Raw genomic sequence first — 23,198 nt, forward strand, 5'->3', positions numbered from 1 at the left:
TGCCCCAGCAGGATGCTCTCATCCTAGTGGGAGGCTGCACGCGCACATTTACCCCTAATCCCATCGCTTCCTTTTTCCCCTCTATATCAAATTGGCAGGTCTTCTCAGTGTCATTAGCGGAAGAGGTATTTCCATACTATATCCAGACTGGCAGCCGTTGTAAACTCACACCTCATTCTGCGGCGAGTCACTGAAACCCCCAATTCTGCAGAAACACAAATAACGTATACCTAAAATGCAGCGTATCTCTTTCCGCATGCTTCTTTTTGGGGGCATGAAAAGATCTGGTTGGTCGAGAATGCTTTGAAGGATTCAGTCATACTTAAATGTGCAGATTTTCTTTTCATGCACTTCATCAAGGTTTCTCCCTGTATGTGTGTGTGTGTGTGTGTGTGTGTGTGTCTGGCTTGGAGGCTCTGTGGAGGGAGAGATTTCAGCATAAAGAGAATCTCAGATCAACCCTCAGCGTGACAGTAGACGAGCACAAAGGCCCTGTGCACCTCAAACATGAGAAGGAGGCAAATTTACTCCAGCGAGGGTTTGTCTGAGAACACGCTGCTCGTGAATAATCGCTAATTGTGTGCTTTTCATGTCTTTTGCAGACATCCCCCCTCGAGAATGTGTGTTTTGCTTGTCGCTTTATAATTAAGGAGCATGCTTGTGATAGTATTTGGGACCTCCATTTCATGAGTAGGGCAGTTGTGTTCCACATGGCCTACCGGCCATGAACATGGATCATTTCTGAAGAGAGCGATGCAGAGCCACATAGCTGTGGTTTGCAGGAACTGTTGTTGGGAATGCCATGATTGTCTTTCCCAGTTGTGATGGATCCGGTATCTCGGTCGGACGCAGCTGCAGTCCTGCGCTTCTCATGCGTTGGACAACCATAACCATCCAGTCAGCAAGAGTCCCGGGGGCAAGAAACGCTCAGCGATGATAGAAATTGAAAGGGAATGGAAGGAATTGGGCAAGCTAGCAGGCAGACCGCAGAAAAGCACAGTTTAGCAGTCAGGAACTGGATATAATGATGTTGGGCTACAAGCAGAAAGCTTACACAGTTTGATGGATGTTTTCTGTTACAGTCCCACGCTACCAATGTGTGATTTGTTAAATAATACCTCTAACAAAGGCCCGAGCACAGAATTCATTACATATCTTACAGTACTAGTGGGTCCAATCATGTGTATTGATCCGCCCTCGACAACACGGCTCCGGCCCGGGATAAGTCAGCACATCTGCTCAGGGATGGGCTGAAGGGGGCCACAGCAGGCGGCGGGGTACATGTACTAAACTGAACGCTTGTTGCAGAGAAATTCTGACTTACTGCAGACTAGACAGGGTGTTATGTGCTGGGGGCATGGTGCACATACTTTATTTCATTCTTACTTCTATTTCTTCTTGTATCTCCTATTTCTATTTATTTCTATTTTCTCGTTATCTTGTATCTTGTTAGTTTCTCTTCGCTGGAGCGCGAGTGTCTGTAATAGGGCCCGGTTTCCCCTCGGGGATGAATCAAGTATTTCTGATTCTGATTATGCAGTATTTCAGCGTGCCGCTATTTATCCCAGCCAAGGGTTTTCTTTCGAAAAATGGAGACCATATCTGCAAAATCATGCTCCGCATCACAATCCGTCTCCGGTCTGAACAACGGCGTGGATAATGTGCAGCCATCAGAGAAATTAATATCTTCTCTGCCACACTTTGCTCACTTGTTTTTCATTTTTTTACTTGTTTTGCTCACAGTTCTGGCACTGCTCGGGTCCTGGGCTGTGCCGGTGGCGCCTGGACGCTGCTTGGCCTCCTGCGCATCATATTCTTCCTATATTCCATTTATCCTCTTTCATTGTTGTATTTGTGTAAATTGTGTTTTATTCGGTGCACACAACGTCCACTGCACGTCTGCCCGTCTCGGGAGAGAGATCCTCCTCTGTTGCTCCCCCCCCTGAGGTTTCTCCCTATTTTTTTTCTGCCGGTCAAAGGGCGTTTTTAGGGAGTTGTTCCTTAGCCGATGCGAGGGTCTAAGGGCAGGATGTTGTGTGGCCGTAAAGCCCCCTGAGGCACGTTTGTAATTTGGGATATTGGGCTACACAAATAAAACTGACTTGACTTGACTTAAACAATTTTAATCAAATCTACGAACGTCACTGATTTTCCCCTGTCGCCCTCTCCCGCCCACCGCTCTCCGTCTTCCTCCCACGTCAGTCTCCTCTTGCATCCCTGATTCCTGCAGCTCTGAGCAGCTCTTCTTTTCTGCCGCTGCATGTGAATTCAGACACTACTAAAACAGGCTGCACGGTTGAAAACGTGCTATTATTTGGAATATATATATATATATATATATATACATACATACATACACACACACACACACAAATATATATATATATATACATATATACATATATGTGTGTATATGTATGTATGTATACATATATACATATATATGTGTTTATGTATGTATGTATATATAGGAATATACATATATATGTGTATATGGATGTATGTATGCTATTATTTGGTATGTAACTGCTTTGAATTTCTGTCATTTTCATCTGCTGTGAAAGCAACATAGTAAAACTGAAATAGGTACTCGGTGTGTTAGAAACATCAACAACAAAAGGAGGACCAGTTTCACAGACAGGGATTAGGCTAATCCTTGTTCTAATACTCCTCCGCAAAAAAATGAACTTCTTTGACCAATTTAGTTCAGGTCTGCAAAAACCAGTCCCAAGTCTCATTAAATTCAGCTGGCTGATAGCCTCTACGTGGAGTAATGAAATTGCTTTATGCTGGCCGTATCACCCAAACCAGGGACTTACCAGAATGCATCTGAAGGCTTTGCAAAGGACTCATAGTGGAGTTATATTTGAATTATATTTGAATTATATTTGAGTTATAGTTGAGTTGTAGTTGAGTTATATTTCAGTTATAGTTGAGTTACAGTTGAGTTATAGTTGAGTTATAGTTGAGTTAAATTTCAGTTATATTTGAGTTATATTTGAGTTATAGTTGAGTTATAATTTGAGTTATATTTGAGTTATAGTTGAGTTATATTGTAGTTATAGTTGAGTTATATTTGAGTTATATTTGAGTTATAGTTCAGTCATATTTCAGTTATAGTTGAGTTATATTTGAGTTAAATTTGAGTTATAGTTCAGTCATATTTCAGTTATAGTTGAGTTATATTTGAGTTAAATTTGAGTTATAGCTGAGTTATATTTGAGTTATAGCTGAGTTATATTTGCGCTATAGTTTAGTTATATTTGAGTTATAGTTGAGTTATATTTGAGTTATATTTGAGTTATAGCTGAGTTATATTTGCGTTATAGTTGAGTTATAGTTGAGTTATATTTGAATTATAGTTGAGTTATAGCTGAGTTATATTTGAGTTATAGTTGAGTTATAGTTGAGTTATATTTGAGTTATATTTGAGTTATTTTTGAGTTATAGTTGAGTTATATTTCAGTTATATTTCAGTTATAGTTGAGTTATAGTTGAGTTATATTTGAATTATAGTTGAGTTATAGCTGAGTTATATTTGAGTTATAGTTGAGTTATATTTGAGTTGTATTTGAGTTATAGTTGAGTTATATTTGAGTTATAGTTGAGTTATAGTTGAGTTATATTTGAGTTATATTTCAGCTATATTTCAGTTATATTGTAGTTATAGTTGAGTTATATTTGAGTTATATTTGAGTTTTAGCTGAGTTATATTGAAGTTATAGTTGAGTTATAGTTGAGTTATAGTTGAGTTGTAGTTGAGTTATAGTTGAGTTATATTTGAGTTATAGTTGAGTTATAGTTGAGTTATATTTGAGTTATATTTCAGCTATATTTCAGTTATATTGTAGTTATAGTTGAGTTATAATTAGAGTTATATTTGAGTTATAGTTGAGTTATATTGTAGTTATAGTTGAGTTATATTTGAGTTATATTTGAGTTTTAGTTGAGTTATAGTTTAGTTGTAGTTGAGTTATATTTGAGTTATATTTCAGCTATATTTCAGTTATATTTGAGTTATAGTTGAGTTATATTTGAATTATAGTTGGGTTATATTTGAGTTATATTTGAATTATAGTTGAGTTATAGCTGAGTTATATTTGAATTATAGTTGAGTTATATTTGAGTTATATTTGAATTATAGTTCAGTTATATTTGAGTTATAGTTGAGTTATATTTGAGTTATAGTTGAGTTATATTTGAGTTATATTTGAGTTATAGCTGAGTTATATTTGCATTATAGTTGAGTTATAGTTGAGTTATATTTGAATTATAGTTGAGTTATAGCTGAGTTATATTTGAGTTATAGTTGAGTTATATTTGAGTTATGGTTGAGTTATATTTGGGTTATAGGTGAGTTATATTTGAGTTATTTTTGAGTTATAGTTGAGTTATATTTCAGTTATATTTCAGTTGTATTTCAGCTATATTTCAGCTTCATTTGAGTTATAGTTGAGTTATATTTGAATTATAGTTGAGTTATAGCTGAGTTATATTTGAGTTATAGTTGCGTTATATTTGAGTTGTATTTGAGTTATAGTTGAGTTATATTTGAGTTATAGTTGAGTTATAGTTGAGTTATATTTGAGTTATATTTCAGCTATATTTCAGTTATATTTGAGTTATGGTTGAGTTATATTTGAGTTATAATTGAGTTATATTTGAATTATAGTTGAGTTATATTTGAGTTATATTTGAATTATAGTTGAGTTATAGCTGAGTTATAGTTGAGTTATAGTTGAGTTATATTTGAATTATAGTTGAGTTATAGTTGAGTTATAGTTGAGTTATATTTGAGTTATATTTGAGTTATATTTGAGCTGTATTTGAGTTATAGTTGAGTTATATTTGAGTTATACTTGAGTTATATTTGAGTTATATTTGAGTTATATTTCAGCTATATTTGAGTTATATTTGAGTTATAGTTGAGTTATATTTGAATTATAGTTGAGATATAGCTGAGTTATATTTGAGTTATAGTTGAGTTATATTTGAGTTATAGTTGAGTTATATTTGAATTATAGTTGAGTTATATTTGAGTTATATTTGAATTATAGTTGAGTTATATTTGAGTTATATTTCAGCTATATTTCAGTTATATTGTAGTTATAGTTGAGTTATATTTGAGTTATATTTGAGTTATGTTTGAGTTATGTTTGAGTTATAGTTGAGATATATTTGAGTTATAGTTGAGTTATATTTGAGTTGTATTTGAGTTATAGTTGAGTTATATTTGAGTTATAGTTGAGTTATAGTTGAGTTATATTTGAGTTATATTTCAGCTATATTTCAGTTATATTTGAGTTATGGTTGAGTTATATTTGAGTTATAATTGAGTTATATTTGAATTATAGTTGAGTTATATTTGAGTTATATTTGAATTATAGTTGAGTTATAGCTGAGTTATAGTTGAGTTATGGTTGAGTTATATTTGAATTATAGTTGAGTTATAGTTGAGTTATAGTTGAGTTATATTTGAGTTATATTTGAGTTATATTTGAGCTGTATTTGAGTTATAGTTGAGTTATATTTGAGTTATACTTGAGTTATATTTGAGTTATATTTGAGTTATATTTCAGCTATATTTGAGTTATATTTGAGTTATAGTTGAGTTATATTTGAATTATAGTTGAGATATAGCTGAGTTATATTTGAGTTATAGTTGAGTTATATTTGAGTTATAGTTGAGTTATATTTGAATTATAGTTGAGTTATATTTGAGTTATATTTGAATTATAGTTGAGTTATAGCTGAGTTATAGTTGAGTTATAGTTGAGTTATATTTGAGTTATGTTTGAGTTATGTTTGAGTTATAGTTGAGATATATTTGAGTTATAGTTGAGTTATGTTTGAGTTATAGTTGAGTTATAGTTGAGATATATTTGAGTTATAGTTGAGTTATATTTGAGTGTGTACTGATGGTGTGGTGTGTACTGATGGTGTGATGTGTACTGATGGTGTAGTCTGTACTGATGGTGTGGTGTGTACTAATGGTGTAGTGTGCACTGATGGTGTGGTGTGTACTGATACTGTGGTGTGTACTGATGGTGTGGTGTGTACTGATGGTGTAGTGTGTACTGGAGGTGTAGTGTGTACTGAGGTGTGGTGTTTACTGATGGTGTAGTGTGTACTGGAGGTGTAGTAAGTACTGAGGTGTGGTGTGTACTGATGGTGTAGTGTGTACTGGAGGTGTAGTGTGTACTGAGGTGTAGTGTGTACTGAGGTGTGGTGTGTAGTGATGGTGTAGCGTGTACTGACGGTGTGGTGTGTACTGATGGTGTAGTGTGTACTGACGGTGTGGTGTGTAGTGACGGTGTAGCGTGTACTCGTGGTGTAGCGTGTACTGAGGTGTAGTGTGTACTGAGGTGTGGTGTGTAGTGATGGTGTAGCGTGTACTGACGGTGTGGTGTGTAGTGACGGTGTAGCGTGTACTCGTGGTGTAGTGTGTACTGAGGTGTAGTGTGTACTGAGGTGTGGTGTGTAGTGATGGTGTAGCGTGTACTCGTGGTGTAGTGTGTACTGAGGTGTAGTGTGTACTGACGGTGTGGTGTGTAGTGACGGTGTAGCGTGTACTGGAGGTGTAGTGTGTACTGACGGTGTGGTGTGTAGTGACGGTGTAGCGTGTACTCGTGGTGTAGCGTGTACTGAGGTGTGAGCCCTGTGTTGTGACTGCATGAATGACTTCTCAAATCCCCACGACACTGTCGAGCAGATTAATATTTACACTTCAGGTTTTGGGCCGGTGCTCACACTGCAGATGTCTTGAACACATTGAAGAGAATATATTGATAATTACACGCGCCTCTGCACACAAAGTGGGACTATTGTCTGACCGGACAGAATTATCCCTGCAATTTATGTTTTCATAATCTCAAATGCATTTTTTTTTTGTCATTTGCCCTCCTAACGTAGTAAACTGCTCTACTATATTTAAGTGCTGTCCATCATCATTGCTGTCTCACAATCTGTACACTGGCATTGTGGGGCCTGTGCAGGACACGTTGTGCGCCTGCTCAATAAGGGGCGCAGTGCCAGAGATGCTGCTGATAATCACCGTATTGATCCGTGATCAATACGGGCATTGCTGCTGTATGTTCAAGCTGCGACCGAGACCGTGTGTCCTTAAGGCAAGTATTGACTCCGTCCGTCCTCCTTCGGCGTGAGAACATTGCCCCCTGCTGATTCCTTGACGCATGCTTTGTGAGGGTTGACGAGGGCGAGCCGGCCCGTGTGATTGACAGAGGCCATGTGGCGCGGTGTGGTTTACGCCGTGCGTGCTACCGAGTCCGTTTCACACCACTCTCGTTTCACGGGGCAGGTGTCAGTTCCGCGTGAGACTCGCGTGCAGCGGCAAATGTGTCATGCTGACGATTATGTGGCACGAACACGCAGTTCCCAAACCAAAAACCCAGCGAGCGGAATAGCTGCGGCCCGGACCCGGCCCACATACCGCGTGGAGTGATGGCGCTCGGGCGGTCCGCTCCTGTTTGCCCGATCTGGGCCAGAACCAAGCCATATAGCGACGCCGCAGGTGGCCCGTGTTTGGGTTGTGATATTTGGGCCATATTCACCATTTACCACACGGGCCACTTCAGGGTCACATCCAGATCACATGTTGCCCAGAGCAACGCATCTTTCCCAGAAAAGGCCCACATATTTGGGCCATATTTGCTGTTATACATGTGGGCCACTTCAGGCTCACATCCATTTGGTCAGGGCCAGAAGAAGGCCACCACCAGTGCCGCATCACTGCCTGAAGCGGCCCACATCCGGATGCTGTCTGGGTGGTTGTTAGGGGAAAAGCTCAGAAAGCTGGGATAACTCATCTTTATTTCTATTCAGCACTCATTATGTACAAATATAATATGAGCTAGTATTAACACATTTAAGATTAATGATAAAATCCCCCCCAGGGGGGGGGTCCAGTACTCCAGCAGCAAACCCAGCTTCCTGCTGATGCTAACCTGCAGCAGACGATCCGCCATGTGCAATTAAAGCATCAGATTTGCAGCCAGTTCTATTCAGTATTTCCCATCACGCCGCAACCATTTACATTCTCGCCCAGCACCCGAGTCCGCTCCCCGCCAGACTCTTGCCAGGTTCCCTCCTGGTGAGGATACGAGTGCCCCTGCTGCGAGCAAAGAGTGAAAAGGGGTGTTTTTATAGTCATCAGTCGGTGACGAGCAACGCTGGCAGTGATGACATCTACTGCCCCGCCGTGTGGCTAAACATGGGGCAAAATGAGTTGAAGTGGCACACTTTCAGTCTTGATCTTTCAATTCTTAACCCAAGATGAGAAAGCGAGGGTCTGGGATAACGATGAAACGACCCCGAAGCTTTGAATGAAAGCCCCATGCTGGGGGAGTTAGCGCAGGCCCTCAGCAGGATGCTTGTCCACTCGCCAGGTGTTCTTAATTGAGATGAACTGCTGAATTTCTTGAATTTTTTTCTTTTTTCTGCTCTGCCACCTGTGTGATGCCCCTGGATTTTGACTATATGCTTCCACAATAGCCCCATCTCTGGTTGCTGCAGAAGCGGTGCCAGTGCATTAGCCTAGCTAGCTAGCTAGCAAAATGTTGACTTGGCAATTATACAGGCTGCAGAAGTATTGCCTCCACCGTTTGTTTGGATGCATGTCTCCATGTCACTCCAGGGCCCGACCCCCACATAGTCCCAGTATTGAACTGGGGCTATGTGGGGGTCGGGCCCAAATAGAGGTGACACGCTGCAAAGCCATGAATAAGGCTGCAGGGGTTCGCTTCAAATTGAAAAAGTGAAGGGCTACTCCATATCGACCCCGCTGCTCTCCAGCCGAAGTGTCGTGCTGAGCCACAGCCGCAGCTTTATAGGTCAGCAGCATTTCCAGCAGACACCCCTGCCAGGACCGGCAGGCCGCGGCTCCCCGGGACAACGGGATTACCAGAACCCGAGATGCTTTTCATACACTGGACTGAATACATACAAGTCATCAAGCGGGGCAGTTTCTGACCTAATGCGTGTCGACAAACACACACATACTACACACACACACAACTAAAAAGTATTAACTACAACAACTTGACAAATATGTATTATTCCCCTCAACATACAGGCTTTATGAGGTTTTAGGGAACCCCTCAAGCTTTCCCCTTCCTCTCTTACTTTACTTCACAACAGACCATACCAGAGCAGTTTGCTCAGTAGAATACAATCCAAGTCAAATGACTCGAAATCACAAGATAAATTTCTGACTAACATACACGCTCTTATTGGTGTTTGAGAGTTGAGAATTCTTTCAGCAGGAACAACTGAATATACATACATACATACATACATACATACATACATACATACATACATACATACATACATACATACATACATACATACATACATACATATATATACATATACATATATACATACATATATATACACATATATACATATATACATATATATAATGTGTGTATATATACACACATTTATATATATATGTATATATACATATATTATTTGAACATATATATTATGTATATATACATATGTGTGAATATGTGTATACACACACACACATTTTATATATATAATCACACACATATATATACATATACACACATATATTATATACACATATATTATGTATATATATAGTATATTATATCTGTGTATATACATAGTATATTATATGGGGTGTATATATATATGTATATGTATATATACACACATTTATATATATGTATACACACACACACACACACACACATATATATATATATATATATATATATATATATCGTGCATCACCCAGGTGGTTGGCGTGAGTTGCCCCCTTCAACGTGAAGCGCTCTGGGTGTCTAGAAAAGTGCTATATAAATGTGATGATTTATATTGTATATTTATATTTTTATTTTAAATTTATTTTTGTATTTAAAAAAAACACACACACACAGCCGCTATATCTAAACACAATAAGAACACTTAATTCTTATTAAATTAATGAAATTAATTTAATGTACATTTAAATTAATTGTAATTTTATTTTATTTTATTGTAATTTAATTAATTTACGTAATTACTAGATTAATTCTTATTTCTTAGAAAACCCACTTTGCTGACTGAGCTTGCTGTCTGGGCTACTGTAGAACGGTGGTAAGAAGACCGTTAAAATCCTGTCATGTCATCCATACTTTCCCATGGCTAAGGTGGGACCCAGAGTCATCTTCATATCACGTCATTCATTTTATGCTTTGCTCTGCGTGCTGAGACCAACCCTATAGTTGCATAGTCTTTTAATTAGTGCAAGACCCCTGCCGCCCGACCGAGGCCCAACTACTGAAGAACTCGAGTTTTCCAGAGAAGGAGGACATGAGTTGGTCACGCCATCTGCACTTTGGAAAAGCTTGGCCGTGCCACCTCCATCTTAAATTTCAGCGGTCATTCACGGTAGCTCATCTGTCAAGCAACCGCACGGGGTGAAAGGAATTCTGGTCACCGGTTCAGCGCAAGATATTTAAAAATCAAGAGAATTTGGTTCCGTTCTGTAACCTCATCGAACATAATCTGGTCAGGTCCGGTGCACGTAAAACAGCCTGTTTTATAGGTTCTGCTTGGGTTCTGCTAAGCTTTGCTGGCTGGCGAGGTCCATTATATGGTGTAAATTCATTATATCCCTTGTCTTTAAGATAATAATATTAAATTGTTATCTGCAAACTCCACTAGATTACTGAAGACTAGGTCGCCAGGTACTGCTGACATGACATCCAGGCTTTTCCATTGTAGAAATTTGGAAGTATGGGATGCCAAAATCCTCCAAATGCCACTACTTAAAATTCCATTAAATAATGATAACAAATTGTTTTCGGCAAACTCCACTACGTTCATGAGGAACAGGTCCCCCGCGCATCCCTGTCGTGGATTTCGTGCTTTTTTACTGCACCAATTTGGAATCATGGGATGTCAAAATCCTCCCAATTGCCCATTCTCTTCAATACGTGTCACTGTTTAAAAGCCTGTAAAATAATGATTTCAAATTGTTTTCATCAAACTCCGCTACATTGTGGAGCGCCGGGTCGCCACGCATCCCTGCCATGGATTTCATGCCTTTTTACTGTAGCAATTTGGAATTATGGGATGCCAAAATCCTTTAAAATGACCATTCAATTACATAAATGCTGCTACTTAAAGTCCATCATTTAAACAAATAAAACTGTTTCAGCAAACGCTACTGCAGTCTGGAAGACCAGCTCCCCAAGTGTGCATGACATGAAATCCAGGCTTTTGGAGACCTGGAGACCTGGTCTTCAAGAATGTAGTGGAGCTCCCTGAAAACAAATTTGATATAATTATTTCATGGGCCTTTCAAAATACAGCATGTACTGCGTGAGTGAAAGGCTGTTTTTGCAGGATCTTGGCATCCCGTAGTTCCAAATAGCTGCAGTAAAAAGGCATGAAATTAATGTCATTAATACCTGGGAGGCCGGTCTTTAAGAATCAACTGGCGTCTAGTGAAAACATTTTGCTATGATAACTTCATAGATTTTTTTTTTGAAATATGAATTTTATGGACTTTGCTATCCAATAAAAACATTTAACACGTTTTTGAGGGGCACACAGACTGAATTAGACCTGACCAGATTATGTTCACTGAAGTTACATAACCCAATTCTCTTGGGTTGTAAATGTCTTGCAGATAATAATAATAATAATAATGATAATAATAATAATAATAATAATGATAATAATAATAATAATAATAATGATAATAATAATGATAGATTACATTTTTATAGCTCTTTATCTAGACAGCCAAAGTACTTCACAGTGAAGGGGGTAACTCACTTCAACACCACCAGTGGGTAGCACCACCTGGGTGGTGCATGGCGGCCATGTTGTGCCTGCACGCTCGCCACACATCAGCTTGAGGTGGAGCGGGAGGAATGACTGAGCGAATTACATGTTGGATGATTAGGTGGCCAGATGGAGAAAGCCAGGTTGGGAATTTTGCCAGGACACCGGGGGACCCTCTACTCTTTGTGATAAGTGACTTGGGCTCTTTAACCTTAGAGTTTAGATTTAGCCGTAGCCGTAGTGTTTTTCTTTTTTTAAGGTACCGTCCAACAGCTTGTCAACAATCTGAAAAGCAAACTGTGACAACCTGTCAGGTCCTGATGGTGCACAGACAACAGGCTGCTGCGCTCAGCTGATGGTATAACGGCATCGTTTTGAAGATTTTTCAAATCGAAGCGACTGTTAATGACGTCAGTGAGACAGGACCTCGGTTTAACGTCCTATCCGAAGGACAGTATCTCCTCCACCACAGTGTCCCCGTCACTGCACTGGGGGGCATTGGGACTTCAGTTGCTTATTAAGACCAGAGGAAAGACTGCCGCCTACTGTCCTGCCAAAACCACTTCCAGCAGCAACTCTGTTTTCCCGAGGAGGTCTCCCATCCAAGTACTAGCCAGGCCCGTACCTGTGTAGCGTTCGCCGCTATAGAGATCACACTTACCCCAGACAGCCAAATTGCTGTGGCCCGGACCCATCCCACATACCGCGTGGAATGACGGCACTTGGGCGGTCCGCTCCTGTTTGCCAGATCTGGGCCAGAACCAAGCCATAGCAATGCCGCATGTGCCACGTATTTGCCAAAGGTGGCCCATATTTGTGTTGTGATATTTGGGCCCTATTCACCATTTACCACACGGGCCACTTCGGGATCACATCCAGATCACATGTTGCCGAGAGCACCGCATCTTTGCCCAAAAAGGCCCACATGTGATTTGGCATATATGGGCCATGTTTGCTATTATACATGTGGGCCACTTCAGGCTCACAACCATTTTGTCAGGGCCAGAAGAAGGTCGCCAGTGCCGCATCATTGCCTGAAGTGGCCCACATCCGGATGCTATCTGGGAACAGTCTCCTGTTGAGAATCCCTGATAAACTAAGTACATTATTTATTTATTTATTTATTTAAACTAGAAAGAGCCAGGTGGACTACCGTCTCTTCTGGTGAGCTCAGGGCGCATTCGTGCCCTCTGCAGGGACCTAGGGTCTCGCTACTATTTCTCAAAGTCTCTGAAGTGACCTGGAGGCCTGCTCTGCCTTCATGGACACACCATCTGGGGGGGCTGGAGACAAGGGACCAGAGACCGAGAACTCAACCACCAGAGGAGGGGCAGAGAAAGAGGAGGTGGGTGACTCAGTCACTGGCGGGTGGCTGCTACCCTCTGAGTCCGGGGACCAGAACAGGAAAAATGAGAAGACTGGGGATGCAGTCTCTGGAGGCCCCTACATTGCCACAGGGAAGATGGCAGGGGAGTGAGTAGGCTGTGAGGGGGAAGGCTGGGGGGGGGGAGGTATCAGTGTCCCTGATGCATGAGAGGAAGAGCCCCCTCTGTAAGAGGCCGGTCTGTCTCTATGAAGTGCCACTTTCCTCCCCTTGGACGACTGCTGCACCCTGTAAACAACCTCTCCAGCACTCTGCAAGGACCCGCCCACTGGCTGTCGAGTTCAGGGCACTGGCCTCACTTCCGCTGAGGGTTGTAGACCCAGACCAGCTCTCCAGCCAGAAAGTGCCTCCCTCGTGTCTTCATATCACAGTTCTGATTTTGCCTCACACCATCTCTCTGCTGCTGCTCCCAGGCAAAAACGTGGGCTGACTCGAAGGCGATCCTGAAGCCTCCTGGCGTGCTCTGGACCTGGGGAGGGCTCTGGGGAATCTGGTGGGTCGACCAAAAGCCAGCTCGGCTGGGGTGCGGAGCTCTCTCCCCAGCATGAGGAGGGCCGGTGTGCAGAATGTGGTCTCTTGAACAGCTGAGCGACGCGCCATTGTAATGTTCATGGTTTATAAGGCATGCCATGCTTCTTGTGTTGTGATTTGATGTTGTTTTAGTTTATTCACCGAGGAGCGCTCTTGGTTCATGCTGTTGTCCGTTGTTGTGGGTTGAAAGAAAGACGAAGAAACCCCCGGAATCGTTTTAGATAGTTACGACCGCCGAGCATGGAAGCGGAATAAGTTAATAAAGGAATTTAGACATTACATTGCTGCCTTGGAATTAGATTTAATAACTTTACAGCCATGAGCACCGAGGGTAGATGGTCATCCCTGTCCCGCTGGCGCTGCGAAGTGAGGATGGTCCAGCTGCTGGCCCAAGGTGAGGCGAAATCTTTCCACCAAGCCATCACTCTGGGGCCGCAAGGGGTGGTGGTGCGGCTCTCGTGTATGGCCAGATGCACACAGATGGAGGCAAACACCCGGGACTCAGAATTCCTCCCCTGGTCGCTGCAGACTGTTCTGCTTGCTACTAGCGTGGCTGCATGCACCACCTGACTTACAAACAGTTTCTGTTGCTACGCCATTGGGCTTCTGGACTCACAGAAACAGGCACCCCTCGTTGCATATCTGCTCACCTGCTTGTCTGCACCAAGATAGAAATTGCACTATTCCATGGCCGTTGCTGCTAGTCAACCAGGACTGAGACATACCCTCTGTGCAATACATCGGTCACTTTTATGTACATAGATCCCACTTAACAAATGTATACTGCTCTTATATTCTATTTCTCTTATTACATTTTTTCATATTTTATTTCTAATTTTTTCCCTACTACTACTACTACTACTACTACTACTGCTACGACTACTACTACTACTACTACTACTGCTACTACTACTGCTACTACTACTACTACTACTACTACTACTACTACTGCTACTACTACTACTGCTGCTGCTGCTACTACTACTACTACTGCTACTACTACTACTACTACTACTACTACTACTACTACTACTTTTGGCTGCTCCCGTTAGGGGGCGCCACAGTGGATCATCCGTTTCCATCTCTTCCTGTCCTCTGCATCTTCCTCCGTCACACCAGCCACCTGCATGTCCTCCCTCACCACATCCATAAACCTCCTCTTTGGCCTTCCTCTTCTCCTCTTCCCTGGCAGCTCCACATTCAGCATCCTTCTCCCAGTATATCCAGCATCTCTCCTCCACACATGTCCAAACCATCTCCATCTCGCCTCTCTTGCTTTGTCTCCAAACCGTCCAACCTGAGCTGTCCCTCTAATATACTCCTTCCTAATCCTGTCCTCCTTCATCACTCCAAGTGAAAATCTTATCATCTTCATCTCTGCCACCTCCACCTCCACCTCCTGTCTTTTCATCAGTGCCACTGTCTCCAAACCATATAACATAGCTGGTCTCACTGCCATCTTGTAAACCTTCCCTTTAACTCTCGCTGGTACCCTTCTGTCCCAAATCACCCCTGACACTCTTCTCCACCCACTCCACCCTGCCTGCACTCTCTTCTTCACCTCTCTCTTCTGCACTCCCCGTTACTTTGGCACAGTTGGCCCCAAGTAGTTAAACTCATCTTAAACTCATTTTTCTCCCTATTCTTACTATAGTTTTTATATTGTCACTAACGTTTGTTTTGTTTTGTTTTGTTTTTACTGTTGAGCTGATCCGACTGTCGTGCAGCACATTTCATGTATTGTTCTCCCTGTGTTATCCAACATATGACTAATAAAACCGAAACTTGAACTTGTGTGCGTGCGTGCGCGCGCGCGTGTTTTGGCATCGGAAAACCTCCTCTGTGGACAATACGGCCTTACAATTGACCAATCAGATGTGAGTTTACTTGGCTTTTTGGCTTGACCAATCGGCTGTGGTTTTACTCGGACGCCTTGCCAAAACAACCGGCCAACGAGCTAGCGCCTTCGGCGAGCTCGGGGTTTGGCGTAGTAAATCGTTTGTTCCGAAGACTTCTCGAAAAAGAGCGGACCGACCCCGCGGGCGGCGCGACTCTGAGGTTGATCCGGGTGAGTTTGTGCGACGTTAGCCCGTGTCGTTATAGCCCGTGTCGGTCCGCCGTGGCTAGCTTCCTGCTGGGCCCGGTGTCGTCAGGCGTGCTAAGCTGGGTTAGCCAACTGTAAGGCGCGTCGTCTGCTCCGCTCGCTAAGCAGGTTGTAACCTTAATGCGGGGCGGTAAACGTCGCGGACCTTCGTCGTTGTGAAAAGCATGCCGTCCGTCGGCTCGGCATGCCCGCGTCGCGTCTGAGAAGACGCGCTGGCACCGGAGCCGTGTGGACATTAGCCGCCCGAAACGCGGCCGACGTGCTTTGCCCCGCGGTGACCTTACATGGGTTGCTGAACTAGCGGGAGTGGCGAGTTAGCGAAATCTACCAAACTGGACAAGACGTTGGATCTGGTCGGCTTTAAGTCGGGCTCGGCGGGATCGCTGACCCCTCAGAAGAAGATGAAGAAGAGGAAGGAGCTCAATGCCTTGATCGGACTCGGGGATAGTAAGAGGAAGAAGGCCAAGAAGGGCTCTGGTCACCGGCTCCTGCGAACCGAACCCCCAGACTCGGAGTCCGAGTCGAGTTCGGACGACGATGAGTTCAGCAACATGAGTAGTGTTGCCACCTTCGGGAAGTGAGTACTCAAATCAAATGTCGATCAGGAGGCCTCGTGTTATCTGTGACGTCCAAGACCTCCTCGGGGGAATATTTCCATCAGTCATGCGCGAGTTTGTGAAATATTAATGTCCGACGTTGCTGTTTCTTGTTCCTTGCAGAAGAAGTTACACGCAGTGCTGCAACGTCTGCTACCCCCTGTTCTTATTCATCATTCTGGCTGCCTGTGTCATGGCTTGTGCCGGACTCATATGGATGCAGATCGCTCTTAAAGAAGATCTAGACTCACTGAAAGAAAAGCTGCACACAAGTAAGATGCACACTCAAAGATGAGTTTCTATGAAGTTTCCACCTGACTGCCGTAATGTTACCCTTTGGTGGTCAATGTTGTATCATGTAGTTGTGCAAATTATGTAATCCATTGACCGCCACATTGACGATGACTTATTTTAAATGTCATTGCAACAGTGGAATCCAGCCAGAAAGTGTTATCACACGAAATACCAAAATTAAGTGAGGATCTGAAAACCAAGCAGAGGAAGGTTGACGATATCGAAAGTGGGGACAAGGGTTTGAGCAAACTGTGGTCCAACTTAACAGAGATGAACAGGAAGGTAAGTTGGTCGTTAGGGTTTGACCAATCACATTTTCTTTCTCCTGATCTGATCTGAGTCGTTTCATACTGAGTATCTGGTTATTCTCAATCCAATATTTACATATATTTTCCTGCATAATACAGTTGCACAGTGCATACTTTAATTACATTAAAGTTACCAATACTAATCCTGTCAGGTAAGATAAAGTAAATACATCCATCCATTATCCAAACCGCTTACCCTGCTGAAAATATTAGATGCAATAGCTCCCTCAAATATAAAAACATTGACTAGAAAGAACACTGTAGAGTAACATGTGAACTCGCATCCCTTCAAATACTGGAGACAAGCTGCTGTTCGGCTGCTAGTTTGAAGACATTTTAGCGACTTATTGAATTTTTAAAATGTGTGCTTCACTGCTGCAATTTTTGGATATTGTCAGTTTTTGACGCTTAGATGGAAGTGTTAATAGCTCCTATAAGACAGCTGGCATAGACAGTACAAGGTGGTTAAATAAACAAAGGGTCAGAATTTGATCGGGCTCAGTATAGCCGATACTGATCAACTGAAATAAGCCTTGATCCGGCCCTGATACCGGTGTCTTGGATTGGATTGGGACATCCCTAGTTGTCGTCATAATCTTGAGCTTCTCGGGCACTAGTAATCCAACCACATTCAATATTTACACCACAGCATAAACTGAAAGTCTCATGCAGTTTGTTTTTTTTATTATTCTTTAAAAGAATGTGATTATGAATTACCCTGGAGTTTGAGAATGGAAGTTGGAGAATTGGAATGTGTTTAATGTTTATCTGGACAAATTAAATTCTTCACTCTTTTTTTTTTATAGTTTGCAACTCACATCAGATTATACAACAAATAACAGTTATATAAAACACAGCAAACATTTTCCCCTCTGTTCTCCCTCCCATAACTCTATCAACTGCGTAATTCTTCACTCTTTAAGTGAATTCACACAAGTTGTAAAGGAGATGAATAATTTGCTGGTATTTAACTGAATGGTTTGTGACATTTTACTCATTTAGATTAGTTTACTGGACTCTGCAGTCAACCATCTTAAGGCAAACATCAAATCGGCCTCAGATTTAATCAACCTCCCAACTACAGTTGAAGAACTCCAAAAGGTAAAGCTGACGAAAAGCTATAAATAGCATAATTTCTTAATAATATTACTTATTTCAGATTATTGATTGTTATTCAAATTTCTGCCTGCTGTATGTTGTTTCTCATTTAATGCGAAGAAATAAACAGTTCAAAATGCAATGCTTATGTTCATAATAGTATTTATATCCTGATGATCCTTGATAACATAATTGTTTAAAGTCATCCATGTTTTGAAATTAAGATTGAACTTGGGGACTCAACAGTATCAGTAACACTTTGTACAGTTGTAGGGCTCATAACAGAGTATACTGCTTGATACTTTTTGTTTCTTTTTCAGAGTGTAGCTACAATTGGCAGCACACTAACAAGTGTACAGCATGATGTTAAGACTATGCAAGCTGCTCTTGAAAGTCAGAAGAAAGATTCGGACAATTTGAAAACGACCATGGTAAATTTAAACCAGCATCACTTTTTTTCTGCTTTTTTTTTTTCCCTGTATTTTGATCGATTGGCCAATGGAGTAATTGTAAAATTTGAATGGGATTTTATAAAATATCTAAAATGAGTCCAATTTGAGGGTTTGATTTGAAAATGCAAGGGCTACACAGCTCTCTGCACCTTTTGATATGTACCCTTAACTTGTATATTCTCTGCATGTACTCACTGCCATTTTTTATGTGAACCTGTGGAATTAATCTACAAGTTTGACTGTATTGCAAAAGTGTTTGTGCATGTCAGGGCTGTAAACCAGTCTCAAGGTCTTGTCATGAGCAACGATCAATTTCAATGCAGGTGCAGAATAGTAAATGAGAGAATTGAAATTCAGTTCACATTAGGGCACTAGTACACTTCCCAGAAATCTATTCAAATTGATTATGAATCTATGTTCATCAAACGAAATCAATTCACTTATGGTATCTGAGGAATAGCAGAGCGAAACGTCTATGATTTTTTCACAAAGTCAGTTATTTGTTTGTCTCTGCAATCTTGACAGTGCAGTATAATTGATATAGAGCCTTGCCCTCATTGCCGATCTTGCTGGAGGCATGGCTTCTGTGTTTGGATGGAGGATGCAGTGTAAACAAAAACATGAACACTGCCCATTCATGCTGCTTAAGAGAGGGACTGAATCGCACCATAAATTAACAACCAAAACAAGGCAAATGTACTTCATTTTTCATAACCTGGAACCAGTATGTTAACATACTGTATCTTATTTGCAGGGAATTGAGTCGGTTCTACTCAGATAAGCACATGATGTTTTGGTAGATTGAAAGTTGGTCTGATCTGCTTCACTGTGGCATAAATCCACATGAGAAGCGCCAGCGAGTTCTGCCAAGGCCAGATTAATCAGTCTTGAGTGTGCATGCTGTCATGCACGTATGTCTCTGTGATTGTGACGCTTGCATCCCAAGTCAGTCAGGGGGTATAAAGGGCCCTGACATGTTTGGATCCATGCATTTGGCATTCGTCCGTATTCTGTTAAACAAGTACCCGTATCTTAAACAACCGGAGACATTTTCATCTCCTTTAGTCTTGATAGGTTAAGTAAGATTTGAGGTACGAAAAGAGAATCGGCAACTAATTGGTTGCAGCTTAGATCTAGAAGGGAATTTCAGTGGGTTCAGTTCGTCTTCAGATGTGTTTACTTTAATTGTCCTTCCTGTTTGAAACAGTTTTTGGTTCCATGTAGATCTTCATATCCACTCAGACATATGCAATATCCCTTTTTTTTTTGGTCCCCAGAATTTTCAAAGAAGTCGGTTGCAGGTCATTCCAGTACAAAGCTCCCTCCGACTGGAGTAATCTTCCTTCCTCTTTTTCTAAGCTCTGTTACCTCTTTCCGCTGCTTCGCATCTTTATTTTTTCATCTCAAAACAACCTGTTTATGCTTTTAATTTGTGTGTACTTGAAGACAAACTGCTTCAGTTGCTCTATATGTTGATGTAATTGATTTATTATCCGGGTCATTGTATCCAGTTTTCCCTGATCTGAGGACGGGGGGTGTGGGTGGGCAAGTTGTCTGTAGCTGTGTGTTTGCAGTGTATGTTTGTTATGCAACGCTGTTTTTGCTTATATATGTTTTTGTATTTGTCTGTTGGACCCCCTTGAAAATGAGATGCCACATCTCAAGGGGCTATCCTTCAATAAATTCAAAGTACTTCTGAGAAAGATTAGGTCTTATCCATGTAGCATTATCCCTGAGACACCGTTTCATCACCATCCATCTTAGCAGGATATAGAGTGAGTTATGAAAAGGTTGTGGACAGCAACACACTTTTTCTATTAATTTATTATATTGTAACATGGTTGAGGAAAGAGTAACATAATTTATTATATTGTAACATGGTTGAGAAAAGAGTATCCTTCTTCATGCGCCGTAGTAACTTGTGCTGTCTGCGAGCTCATCCTGCATAGGCTGCATTGGGATCTTTTGCGTGATTTTCGCAGGAATTGACAGACCTGAGAGTAGCTGTGAGCGAAGCGAATAAAACCCAGGAGATGCATCACGCGTGGACTAATGATCAGATCCACAGTCTCTTGTCGAGCTTCTCCAATCTGTCCGAGAGAGTTTCCTCTTTGGAGCATCATTCTGACCAAGCTGCAAAGCGGAGAGTGAGTAATACAAAACGCCACATTGATTTCACCTCCCGCTTGTGTTTACTTGACATTCCTTCACACGTCAGCCCAGCCAGGGTCTACTTACTTCACTTGATGTACCATTTGCTCTGGGAGTGCCTGCCTCTATGCTTAACTTCTCAATTATTAACCTTTTAAAAATTCAAGGGTTCTGAGGGAGCAACTGATCAGCAGTCCAGCAACAGAAATCCAGCAACTGACCCAGTTAAAGATGTTTTAACAGCCGAGCCACCAGCCCATGTTGGTGCATATGGTAATATGAAATGTAATATTCATTTCTAAATATTGCATTTATTCTTTGCCTCACCGTTCATTTTAAAGGTGCAACATGTAAGTTTATCTGCGTTAACAAAAAGAATGCATTCACTGGAATTGTATAAATATACTAATCAAAGTATTGCTTTTCCTAAAAAAATTTTTTTAAAATCACCCATTTATTCTTGTGTTTTATTTACGGCCCTATGAAATCACAACAGCTGGTCCCATGTGGAAATGTACTTCTTTAGCAGCCAATTAAATTTGGATCAGTCCAAACAGAGAAGTCTAATTGGAATTAGCGTGTATGTATGACTGCTGTGGATGTGTTTTTATTGGAGTAGATAAACCAACATTGTACCTTTCAATACTTTTCTTTAATAAACCTGCAGGTGACCTCACACCGTTGGCAGACCCACAGCCAACTAGACGTCCGCGCTTCTTGTCTCCGAAGCGCTCCAAGAGGTTTTCTGGGACAGGATGCCCAAAGACTGTGTCCATACCTGGCGTCGGATGTCTTAAAGGTCCGTACTGCTACTCTTCGGTTTTATATTTTTGCATTTATTAAAATTTACATTTAAAATGTTTTGTTGCTGTTGTTTAAAGAACCAAATCCAGCCCTGCAATGTGCGAGGGGGATGACTGTGTTTTTGCCAAGCATACATTTTAAAATAAGTTGTCTTGCACATACAGATCTGGAAGACGTCTTCCAGCAAGCAGGCCTTGGACGTCATTCACGTGGAATGTCCTACCAAGATCTGAGGAAGCAGTTTGGATCAGCAATTTCTGAAGCCAATATCATGAACTGCTTTGACAAAGACGGGGACCAAAGGTACTCGCTGTGGGAACTGCAAGCTGCGGCGGGGTTGTGAGTGTACCATGATGGATTGCGGTGAACGATATTGAGACATCTAAGGGGTTGGCGTTTGGATTGCTCAACCGCCTGCTGTGATTGCTGCACTTTTATGAACTAAATATTTATCATGCTGATTGTGAAACAGTGGCACTGGCATGCCCCCTACTCACTGTCCTGGTCCCGGTTCACCCTTAAGTTTAGCCGCAGAATGCAAGCTTCAGTTTTAGGATTGATCTGTTTGAATGTCCATAAAAAATTGATTCTTCGGATTTCTCATTTTAGCAAATGTCTCATCTTAGGCTATATGAAATAAATTGGCAAAAAAAATGTATTGAGTGTCATCTTCCTCAATAGTGAAAAAAAAAACTCAACTTGCTGTTTCTTGCACTTTTTTTGTTTTTTGCCAATCCCTCTCCCATTTTGATGTAATATTTTAATTTCCTTTTAGTTTCTGTAAGACAATCTGTTCTTTCCAGACTCACTCCCTGTTACCTTGTCTAGCTCATGGGGACTTCAGCAACAGATTCCTAGTATAATTCCAGGGAATGTTTACAAATAATCACTAGTAACAGAATTTTGATTTTTTGTTTTTAAATAAACTACAGGACTAATATTTATCGGCTCTTTTCAAAGCTCACCTTGAACAGCTGTATCTTCCATTTTCTTACATTTGTTTATGTGAGTGTATCTTTGCCTCATCTGTCCGTTCCTGTTGGATAAATCCAACCTTTCAGTTTTAGTGTTTGTTGCTTTTAGCAGTTTTGAGTCTAGAAGATTTGAAGGGCTATGAATGCTTTTTCAACCATTCTTTAAAGCATTATTTAAATGGTAACTCTCATAAGATATGTAGCAATAACACAGAAACCGACTCCCAGGTATAATGTAGAACCTGCCTAAACTGTAAAGAAACAAGAGAAGGACACAAAAGGCACACACAACTCACAATTTGTAACAGGTAGTATGAGAAGCACTGACCGTCACTCATTACTTGATTAACCTTAGTTCATTTTGTGGACGTCAGAGTAATGTATTTACTTAACAAGTTTGGTTTAAATTATTCAATGTTATTGTATTCTGTAAAATTTGTATAAATTTTAATGTGGCATCAACAGATACCATGATTTTGTAAGGCTGAGTTGTTGGATTTGCTTTCCAGGGTCAGTCTCAACAATGTACTTTTTAAAATAAAAAAACTGTTGTGCTTTGCGTTACGCTAAGTAAAATGAACAAATATCAGTTTAACCTAGTTGACAGTTTTGCAGGACAATGGTTACTTGAGCTCTGAATTAAACAGCTTCTGACATTAAATCATGTCTCTGT

At 41.1% G+C, this 23,198-nt stretch overlaps 1 protein-coding gene across 2 annotated transcripts; it reads left to right on the forward strand.

Annotated features, from left to right (window-relative positions):
• The first annotated feature begins 15,359 nt into the window (after positions 1-15,359).
• efcab14 (EF-hand calcium binding domain 14) lies at positions 15,360-23,186 on the forward strand. Of its 2 annotated transcripts, none has more exons than XM_056293227.1 (9): positions 15,360-16,425; positions 16,571-16,716; positions 16,875-17,020; positions 18,049-18,147; positions 18,465-18,575; positions 20,579-20,743; positions 20,915-21,020; positions 21,415-21,546; positions 21,716-23,186. In XM_056293227.1, the coding sequence occupies exons 1-9, from the start codon at positions 16,250-16,252 to the stop codon at positions 21,892-21,894; spliced, it is 1,260 nt and encodes a 419-aa protein (XP_056149202.1). In that variant the 5' UTR covers positions 15,360-16,249; the 3' UTR covers positions 21,895-23,186. The 2 variants fall into 2 exon arrangements, with proteins under 2 accessions (XP_056149202.1, XP_056149201.1); XM_056293226.1 differs by having other exon boundaries at positions 15,363-16,425; positions 16,568-16,716.
• Positions 23,187-23,198: the final 12 nt, after the last annotated feature.

The sequence above is a fragment of the Lampris incognitus genome, chromosome 14, assembly GCF_029633865.1.
Source record: "Lampris incognitus isolate fLamInc1 chromosome 14, fLamInc1.hap2, whole genome shotgun sequence".
Lineage (NCBI taxonomy): Eukaryota > Metazoa > Chordata > Actinopteri > Lampriformes > Lampridae > Lampris > Lampris incognitus.